The following is a 10864-nucleotide window of genomic DNA, read 5'->3' on the forward strand; positions in this document are numbered from 1 at the left end:
ATAGAACTTCGAGGGAGGGCAAAACTGCTGGCATGCAGGAGGGATGGGCGAAGTGGAACTATTTTAAACAAGATTAGTGTGCTTTGGACAAAGTTGTAGTCCAGGTACAACCAGGGTAGATATATTTGATATCCCACCAGCCACATGGGCCATACAAGGATAAAATACTAAACAAGGCTACAGAACAAAACCTGGTTTATTACAACGTTAACTCTTCAAATAGCAGCTAATACTAAAAGCAATTGTGTAAATATATTCAGGTTTGTATTAACATCATAACTATTATAGCCAATAGCGAATCAGTAAAACTGTAACATATGTGAATAGTCTTTAACAGTGCCCAAGGAAACCGAGATACGCCTTCGTTTTAGGTCCGATACTATTTTTATTTGCTTCTTTAAAAGGTGGGTGGCTAGCCACCCAATCCACCCCTGGCAAATGAATGCTAAAAGAATGACTAAGTCTTTAAGTGAGTCGAACAAATGACTGTAGAAGTGCGAACCGGAAGAGATAATGCTTGGCTGTTTTGGTTTTATTTTAGCTTGAAGCCGGGGCTTCCCAGTATTTTCTCACTTGCCTGTGAAATTACTGTAACAATCTCAAGCTTTTCAAATGTATGAAACTTTATCAACTCCCGGTACTTCAATTAAGTGGACTTAAACATCATCAAGTCCCACCGCCTCAAACGCACTTAGTTTAGACCACTCGATATTTCGTCTGGTATATAGACTTGATACTCATACTGTAAGTACTTTCCAAATGTTCGCACGGACTACAATGATTACTTCTCGGGTTTTGGCCTCTGGGCAAAAACGGTGCTGCGGGAAATGAGTCCTCCAAATTGATGTACAGAAGCCCTGTCCTCCCTCTGCGTGTACGTAGCCTGTTCCAGGAAGCGGGCGAGGGAAAAAAAAAACGAGTGGGAATAAGGCATCTTCATTCACCCACGACTATTCGATAGCCTGGAACAGGCTACCCTGTACTGACGAAATAAGGGAATGGCAGGGCTTGTGGCCCCTTGACTCAGAGGTAATAGGCAGTTTATTACATTTATGGTTAAGCCGTATTACATTTATGATTGTCCAGTTTATTACACTTATGGTCAAATTTTGTTACATTTATGGTTGGTGGATTTATTACATTTGTGGTTAAAAGTTATTACATTTATGGTCAGTATTACATTTATGGTCAATTTTTATTACATTTATGGTTTTTACTACATTTATGAGTGATACAGCAACATGGAAGCCGGCTGCAGGATCTATCTTTGCCCACCTACTACTAGCTACTACTACACCAGTAAGCAGGTTGTAGGAAAACTTTGGGGGTGAGTTTAAATATGAATCAGTTGCTTAGCAACATCGCCGGAAATTGTGGGTTTGGTCGCCTCGGAGATGGTATAAAAACCAAAAAAAGAACCTTGGATGTAAAATAGAAGGAGGCGAAAGCCCATAAACCGTAACCTTTCTCGCATGTAACAAGGAAGTTGTGATTAGGATTGGAACGGTGCTAAACTCTTGGCCTTAAAATGAGGAAAGAAAAAATGAAGTGAGCAATTGTCGTTTGGCGTCTGGAGTGAACAATCACTTTTAATCAGCAGAAACTACAGAGCTCTTGACAGTGATATGTAGACATTTGTTTTGAGTCAGCTGTATAACAGACTAGTTCTCTTGCAGGATGCTCAGCTCAATGTACTTGATGCCTTCTTTCTCTTGTGCGTTGTCGCCATAAATCTCCAGAAATAGGCCATTGTTGGGATTCAACTTGTACTGGTAAACCATTTCCCTGCTGAAACCGCCGTCTAGCGGGACGAAACAGGTTCCCCATCGGTCAGACAGGCTTAACTGGATCTCAAATCTTCCTGGGTAATTAGACTCGGATGGCTTTGGGAGTGCCGCATCAGTATGACGAGTCATGGTATTCCCGCTGGGTCCTTCTATGCCAAAACAGGGGGCAGAAGATGGGTAGTTGTTCTTATCAAGTGTCAGCATGCCGACAAAGCGATGGCCATCTGAAATAACAAATGAGGGATCGCTTTCTCCATGGCCAAACTTCGTATCTAAGCCAACCGCCACCTTCACGACAAGTTTGGCATTTTTACCGATGACTCCTGGCGGAATCAGTGGGACAATCATCAGTCGATAGTAGTTGCTTGGAGCACTGAGGAATGTGAGTAGTCGAGGAGTCAGGGTATTGTGGTGATGGATGAAGGTAGCAGCCTCAGCAAGCTTCGTAGGTGTGAAGAATTTGTAAAACACAAGCTGTAGGTACAAAATAGAAGACAAAACTGATTTAGTTTACCGCTCATTTTTTTTTTCAAGGAAAAACAGCGTTGACAAGTCATCAAGTGTAATATTGAGTCTAATCTAAAAAAGAACGTAGATTTTTAAATAAACGAAATAGAATTTATTTGTTGCTATCGTGTTCCATAGTTTCTCCCGCCCGTAGAAGTAATTCCCGGCCAAGACGGATTTTTACTGACTATTGTCATCACGAAGGACTGGAAGCAAAGAAAACAGATTTAAGTTGTCTAACCTGTGGCTGCAAATTCGACGTGTTTTCATCCTTAAGATCATTTGTTTGGGCCAACGATACAGAAAATATCAGCAAAACTATTTTGATAATGTTCATCTTTATACTCATTTCGGTTCCGACCGGACTGCTTCGATTCAAGATATGGTAACAATTTGAGTTCAACTAATAAATTGAACGGTGTCATTGATTCAGTGGGGTATCACTGTATACATATGATCTGGTGTTTTGAAAATTTTCGCGTTTCCGAAGCAGACCTTTATTTGTAAGTTAAGTTATTTTTGACTGCCAAGTAATCATTCAGTAGACAAAGGAATCGCAACTAAAAAATTTGAATTTCAAATCGATTTAGCAAATCGATGCCACTGATCATCACAAAACTTCTTCGGATACTTTCAGCTGATTGTCACTTCCGTAGAGAACAGAAGCCCGTCTTTTTTTAAGATACCTTTCTGACAACTTTTGATGCCACAACTACGACAAAATTTTAAAAGGAGCCCAAAAGAAATAAAACTTCATTAATTAACATATAAATCAATAACATATAAATTAACTACAAAACATGGTTTATTTGCCCTCAGTGCCTTCATCCATTTGGAATAAATATTTGTAATCCAAAAGGATCAGTTGCTTTGTGGCACAGTGAACAGTTCAAAAGTTGTAAATAGTAATAACGCAGTGCCAAACTAAAAACGGACTAGACGACATAGAGGTTCGCTACGTGAAACAATAGGCTGATTTAGCAAGAGAACGGGAACGTCACTTGACGACGGCGCGCGCAGTATAAATACCCAAATATGGTCAAATTAGAACAGAATCCAGGTTATTCCGCGCGCCCTGCAGTCGTCATCTGACCATATTTGGATATTTGTACTGCGCGCGCCGTCGTCAAGTGACGTTCCCGTTCTCTTGCTAAATCAGCCTAATACTGGTATACTAACAACGCCAGACGCCGTGACGAAATGCGCCTAATTTTTCATCTTGGCATCCTTACGCCGCATGGACTAAACGTAGATTTTATTTTTTGGTTAATGTGTATTTACGTCACCAGTGGAAAAATCCACCGGTAAATTTGGCGCGCTGCAAGTTGGAAAAGTTCTTTCCAACGGCGAAACCAGGCCAGGGAAGAATTATTGGAAAGAACTCTTAGAAAGCTTAAGTCTACCAATTTCCTAGCCTAAAATAATTACGTCCATAACAGAATCATGTAATACGTGTAACTTGGGCAGGCTTGGCAACAGAGCCTCTCAGTTTTAGAGACCAAGAGCCAGTCCTTTTCAATGGACGTTTTTCCAGACTGTTTTTGATGCCATACTGTAAATAATTTTTAAAGAAATGAGAACTAGTTGATTAACATGCAAATCTGCTAAAAACATGTATAATGTATCTTCAATTCAACCATGACGTTAAAGATGCGGTAGTGACGTGGCTTTTGGACATTTTGCGGGCACATTTCAGAGCATAAGAGCATCCCTGAGGGTTCTGCACTTATTAAAACAAAGACAAAAACAAAAACAACAAAAAAAAAAAATCAGCAGCGGATCTATATTCAAATTAAACGCTGGTTTTCATGATGGCTGGCGACCTTCAGCTTGCTGTCTACCTGAGGTCTGTATTTGAAATTTCTGTAAACCGAATACTCCATCTACTCAATCCCGATTTGTTACAATCGTACGGGCCCATTAGCATTTGGCTCTCAAAAGAGATGAAAAAAAAAAAATTTGTATTTTAGCACTGCTGAGAGTAAAATTGAAAGATTTTCACATCGAGTAGCTCGGGTCATTCCTCGTGCGATCCCGTCACGCGTACGCGGTTGGGCTGGGGTGTCCGACACGCGCGAGTCGTTAACTTTGGCCTCTTCTTGCGCATTATGCATCAGTCAATTCCAGCAGTGCCCATCCCCCCCGGGCAACCGCGGGGCATTTGCTCACGTTGTCAGTCCCGGGGGTGGGGCATCCGCAATTTTATCGCGGCCCGGGGGCTGGACATTTGAGTACCCCGGGGCGACCCCCGGGCATTCGACACACGTGTTTTGGAAAGTGCCATGGATGAGTTCATCGGGAAAGACGAGGCGTTTGTCGAACAATGGCTTGTCCGTCAGGGACTAGAGAAACTTGCAGATGTTTTTAAAGGCATGTTTTCTCAATTTCAGATATTTCTTCATTACTTGTAAGCATATAAATATAAGCGACAAGGTGAACTATATTTTGTTCATCACAAAACAATCACTGACGTGAACACGACTATTTCGCATTTCGCATTCAAAACTAGCCTAGCATTTTTTAAATTCATGAAAGTGGAGTTAAAATACTTAAGGTTGGCGAATTCAAATGATGCGATCTTCAAGACAGATCTTGCGAGCTTAAAATGCAATGCATCATCATTTAAAATGTCTCGATTCTTCACACAAAAAGTAGCCTGCGAATACAGGCGCCTATCATCGCTCGCGGCTGGGGGCACGTCCGCCGCAATCCTAGCTATCCTCCAGCAAACTGTTAAAAACAAATATAAAGAAACAAATATAATCAGAATCAACTAACACGTACTGCTGTCCTTGAAGTCTTACCGTTGCGTTAAAATACTGAACAGTGGAACGTTTTATTCACTGATTAATTAAAAAACTGCGGAGGTGTTGGAAGGCGACGTTCCCGGGGACGGGGCATTTGCCCTCTTTCTTCGTCCCCACCCCGGGGCAGTTAGACAGCTTATGTGTCCCCACCCCGGGGAATTTGCCCATTTTTTTTTAAAAAATGCTAATGCCCGGGGGTTAGCCCGGGGGGGGGGGGGGATGGGCACTGCTGGAATTGACTGATGCATTAACCTGGAACTTAGTGCAAAACCCTATTTTGGGTGTCAAGCAGAAGAGGACAAGCAAATTACGACAACTGATCAAGCTTCAAACGCTTGTTTTATTATCATTGTGTTGAACAGTAATTCAAATTTAAATTCTAAAAAAATGCACCTATCAGTTCACAGGGGTAATTCTTCATGGGGCAGTAATTAAACACAATATATTTTATACAACACTAATTTTTCAGTTCTTCAATGCTTGTGGTTACCATAAAAATAAAATGCTACCAATTTAGTGGAAGCAATAAGCTACCTCGAACAAAATTATTTCTTCAATAATTTCTTCCATTCAAGTTAGCAAAAATAACTTTCTTTTATCTCATAGAAATATCTGCATATCAGATATAAAATATATTATTGTAATATTGTGAATTTCCTTGTAAAATTATTATTAATGAATCTTACTTCTTTTACAAATATATTGCAATATATTTAGATTGTTTAAACATGATCTAAATAGTTACCTAAGTAGAGATAAGAGTGATCTAATTTTGGTGAATTGCATTCTATACAAGTATCCCAGAGAGCAAATTATTCACTAGTGACAACAAATATTTTCTATTAGAAAAACCTGTAGGGACATAGTCAGTAAAAGGAAAACCAAATAATTTCAACCTTGGTTAATTTGCTTGTGGTGGACTACAAAGTCAGAGATCAGGTGTTCAAATGAGGGACTAACATTTGGATCAGGGGGAGAGAGGTTGACATGGGATCCAGGCAGGGTATGGTAAGGTTATGAACTGAGGGGGGGGGGGAGGGTGGGTGGTGTGCTTGTTCTTCTTTTTAAGGGACGCACTCAAAGAGATAATGAGAAAGGCTGTCTGTCATTTTAAACTGGTATCTTTTAGAGGTCAAATTAAGCTTGAGCCACACTCAGATTGGTCTCCCTTAAGGGTTTAATTCCAATTTCCTGACAACCATCCCCTACCTATTCAAATGGAAGTCTCCCCCCAAAGGGTTGAATCTATCACCCACATTGTGGATTATGTACTAACTAAAAAATTCTCTTATTACAGGTTGTTAGCCCATTTCAATATTATCTGTCCACCTATCAATAACTAAGTTGCAGGGGTTGCATCTCCTCTCAAAGTTTTCAATTCAGCCTGCAAAACAAAATAATAATAATAATAATAATAATAATAATAATAATAATAATAATAGTGAACACCTCTGCAAATTTAGAGGCTAAGCTGGTGGAAATTTAGAAGACTTGAGTTCAAACCCAAGTCAGACCACAATCCTCTGGGAGAGGAGTAGGAGGGCAGGGGGGGGGGGCAGGGAGGTAGGATTCTGGGAGGAAGGGACAGAAGGTCTAGAGGTGGTGGGAGAATGGGAAAAGACAGAGATGAAAGCAGGATTTCCAAAATGGCAGAACCTGGAAAAAAGGGAATTTTTTTGCAGCATTGTGCACACACGGTAGGCGTAGGCCACAAAAGAAAAGGCAGGAATTATGGTCAGAAGGAATTTCAGACCCCTTGTCCTCTCACAACAACAACAACATCAACAATCTTTATTCACACTATTCAGGTACAAAAGAAAGGTAAGACAAAAAAGAAACTATAGAAAATGTAATGATAGAGATTATATAACTATATGTTCAATTTGAGTCAGTGTGCAACAGCCAAAGTAGCAAAGTTTACGAGTTGGCGCTGCTTATTTACAAATAAAGAAAGAAAGGAATGAAGGAAACAAATAATAATTAAGACTAAACTAATTCACAACGCAAGAAATAGAGATAACACTTTTATAAGAGACCTGTAAAATTAAAAATTTGGAAATACAAGAAACCAGAATTCTTAATGTTTAAATTTCTGTTAAAAATGCTCAAAGATTACAAAATTGTTGCATTCAGTACCTCAAATTGTGCACACTTGGTTTTAAACTGTTCAATTTCTTCTTTCAACTCAGTGTTTTCCTTTTCCAACACTTGAATCTTTCTTTCTGCTTGCATTTTCACTGACAGAACTATTCCTGTTGAAAATATTCAACTGCATAACTACTAAATCACAACATTAAACTTCCCACATAAAGGTTGCCCCTGCTGAGCATTTTTTCAGGTTAAAATTTGGTTACTTCACATGTTATATAAAATTAGTTATGTAATACAAATCAGGTATTACCATTGACAATTCTTGTGACACGCCACAGTCGAAGGAGAACAATAAGACTTATTCCATCTACAGCTCCCTCCTCTCCACTAAAAGAAGAAATATATGGTCATGAATGAACCTTTTCCTTCCTAATCTAAGTTAGCAATAATTCTCATTTGATTAATTTCTTTGATACGACTGTATGATGTATAACATTAGTTCTAAGAATGATAGAACATGTCCGCGGCAGATCCAGACCTTGAGCTAAGCGGGGGGAAGGGGGGGTGCTTGCCCTGCCGGCTTTTCTTCCTTCTCACATTTTTTTTTCACCCAAAATAAGGAAGGGGGGCCTGGGCCCCTCCCCTAGATCTGCCACTGCACATACATCAGAGCCCCCCAAGCTGATGATTTGATAATGAATTGCTGCTGAGACCAGATTCTCTTGGTGGTCAACAAGCAAGCCTTTGTGACCCTGAAAATTATGCTGGGAAGACTGTTAATTCAGTCGTAGTGATCCAGCCAAACCAGACTGGCTGAAAAAGAAAAGGGGATGGGCTGCTCAAATATAACCCTGCTCAACCAGGTTGGCAAATAGACACAAGGATAATCATTGAACTTTAATAAAAAAAACCTCACTCTCAGTTAATTATAAAAACTGGAAACTAAATGTTGGGGGAATATCACAAGAACTAGACTTAGTCCCTAAATGGACAATGTCAATTAACAATAACATATTAAGTCTACAAACCTGAAGGCTACATCCAGAGAAAATGAAACTATTACTACAATCCCATCAAATACCTACCAAATAACAAAAGAATGAAAACACATTGAATTCTTACCTAAATCTAACTGAGTGTCAAGACAGGAACAACAAAATTGCATTTTCCATTGGGTTGCTGCAGAAAATATGCAAACCTTCCCTACATAGGGTTTTTAGGTTTAAACTGCCCAATCCACATCTCTATAGATTCCAGTTTAAATTTACATTATTTTCCTTTTGAAGATTTAGCCTTTGAGATTGCGGGTATGGATATTTTCTTCAAATGAACAGTGCAGAATTGTCAGATCTTCTAAGGGTTCTACTCACAAAGAACCCAGTTAGAACAATTTACACTTGTCAATCAAATTTAATCACAGCAGAAAACATTTTCCAGAATTGCTGGCACAGGCCTACATGAGGTGGATAGTGCTGAAGATCAGGTTAGAAACAAACCAATTAGTTTTTAGTTGACTAGAGCTTAAAATTTATAACCAATAAACATTACCTCCATCTTGTGTTTAAAAAATGTGAGCCCCATTGCATAGATTTTCAGAAACAACTGTAAAAAAATGTAGTAAGAGAGATTACAGACGTTTCAGGCTAAGAAAAGTCAACTACAGGACTGGCTTAGTTTGAATCAGTAAAATTCAAAATAATTTGATGACAAAGTTACCCAAGTTGGATATTTTCTCCTTTTCCAGTATTAAAGGAGTTGTAAAATAAGGTAAATAACAACAGGAAGTTTCTTTTTTTATTTGGAGTGATTGTGACAAGCTGCCATGACAATCTTCAACTTGATATTCAAGTTAAAAATCCTTTCCATATAAATCAATCAAGAATGATGCAGAAATTCTTTGTTTACATCCAGGAGGAATTTGTCTATTAGAAAAGGCATTTTTGTTTAGCAGGTAAGACAGAAAATAAAGTTATATTTAAGTTGCTAATTTATACCTCAATCATGAAGATTGACAGGATGGCAATACTGATGTAATGCAGGACATGTGGTGCAGGGTTGTCATGGTGAACTGCAGCAAGAAGGATACAACTACTTGTTAAACTCTACATGCACATCTGAAGGTGAGACCAATTTTGTATCTATGAGTCAATTAAGTCTATGAGTCATCAGCTTAACTGACCATTAAGCAAACAAGAGTACCAGACATTCAGGTTAATAGTGATTTGGAATGCTATGAAGACTAACTCAGTGAAGCACTTTTAGTTTTCGACTAACCAAAATGTTAGACTAACCGAAATATATGTTTAATTTAGGCAAACCAAAGGGTAAATTAACCAATTGACTCATAAATTAGGGAAGCTGTCAGACAAATATAAGGGAAACTTTGAACAGGAAAGCACACACTTTACAGACTGACATACACACAAAATTAAATTAATAAAATCATAAGTAAAATTTATACAGCCTATGAAATTTGTCCATTAACATTGGATCCCCATACAAATACTGTTCAGTATTTACTTCAATGCTATCTTGTTACAAATCATATATCCTGAAATAAATGTTTTGATAGCAAAAGTGGGACCTCTGATACTACTTTATATATTATAATGAAATCATCCTGAAAACTGCTTGACAATGGTATCAATGATGTCTCCTACCTTCAATAGCTCTTAAGTCCAGAAGTAATTCTGCAATAACAATGATCATATCTATAACAACCAATGCTATGATGGCATATTGAGCTTTGTGACTGTGAAGAAGTTCACAGAGTTGTTCTCTGTGTCCGTTATTTGACCTATAAAATAATCAGTAACAACAAAACAATGAGATTTGATGTATCTTTTGATAATTATGAAACCCTAACTAATGTATTTGAATAAATTGTGTACAGATATATTTTTTTCTAAATTTAGTTAAAACCCCCTTTCCCTCTCCAGTTGATGCAATGTAAACATTTTTTAAGTTTGTGAAGGAAACCCTGGAAATGAAGGCTTACATGGAATACAATTGAGAAGCACATTCTATAGTTGGTTCCTACGTCTGATTCTGTGGATGAAGCCTTTTGTACTAGCTTCTTCTGGATGATCATTTCAGTGATACTGCTTACATGTTACACTGTTACAAGTTCGTTCACAACAATTTTGCAAAATCAAATGATGTTTGACATTTGTCCCTCAGTTTTCAAGTTAAAGTTAGAACCCGCGGTAGTGGATGATTAAATGTTAAAATTTTCAGCTGGCAAACTATTATTAGTACATGTACGTCAGCTTCTAGACGACCAAAAACACTGGAATTAGAGATTTCAAAACAGAAAACTGTTTATACCCTTCACTGTTATCTTCTGTCAGATTCACTGTGCTCTCTGTCACCGCAGAGCTGTTGGTGGCTTGTTCCATCTCGTTTAGATCGGGAAATGACAGTGCATCATTATCAACAAGTCTCTGATCATCAGGTTCTTGCATTGATAAAGCTCACTCGTGCGTGTGATTTGTGTCACACAACAACAGCTTCACCCAGAAGTGCTTGAATCTTTAGAAATATGGAAAACTGATTGGCTAAGGGCTACCATGAGATGTTGCTCTCGCGAACCAGGTTGATAAAGTAATCCAATAGCTTTTGCTAACAGTGCTTGAAAAGACTCCAAACTCCCGCCAGACCACCTTTTATTGA

At 38.6% G+C, this 10864-nt stretch overlaps 2 protein-coding genes across 2 annotated transcripts; both read right to left on the minus strand.

Annotated features, from left to right (window-relative positions):
• Positions 1 to 1562: 1562 nt before the first annotated feature.
• LOC149108465 (uncharacterized) lies at positions 1563 to 2727 on the minus strand. Its single transcript, XM_089296327.1, has 2 exons — positions 2536 to 2727; positions 1563 to 2261 (listed from the first exon to the last, which is right to left on the minus strand). Exons 1-2 carry the CDS (start codon positions 2641 to 2643, stop codon positions 1662 to 1664), a joined length of 708 nt encoding a protein of 235 aa, XP_089152453.1. The 5' UTR covers positions 2644 to 2727; the 3' UTR covers positions 1563 to 1661.
• A 2694-nt stretch (positions 2728 to 5421) lies between these two features.
• On the minus strand, positions 5422 to 10861 carry LOC110066740 (voltage-gated hydrogen channel 1-like). Its single transcript, XM_089295482.1, has 8 exons — positions 10520 to 10861; positions 9853 to 9989; positions 9187 to 9260; positions 8741 to 8794; positions 8221 to 8273; positions 7503 to 7579; positions 7238 to 7353; positions 5422 to 6485 (listed from the first exon to the last, which is right to left on the minus strand). Exons 1-8 carry the CDS (start codon positions 10654 to 10656, stop codon positions 6441 to 6443), a joined length of 693 nt encoding a protein of 230 aa, XP_089151608.1. The 5' UTR covers positions 10657 to 10861; the 3' UTR covers positions 5422 to 6440.
• Between the last annotated feature and the right edge of the window lie 3 nt (positions 10862 to 10864).

This window comes from Orbicella faveolata, unplaced genomic scaffold, assembly GCF_042242905.1.
Source record: "Orbicella faveolata isolate gen_17 unplaced genomic scaffold, um_ofav_v1 contig_26, whole genome shotgun sequence".
NCBI lineage: Eukaryota > Metazoa > Cnidaria > Anthozoa > Scleractinia > Merulinidae > Orbicella > Orbicella faveolata.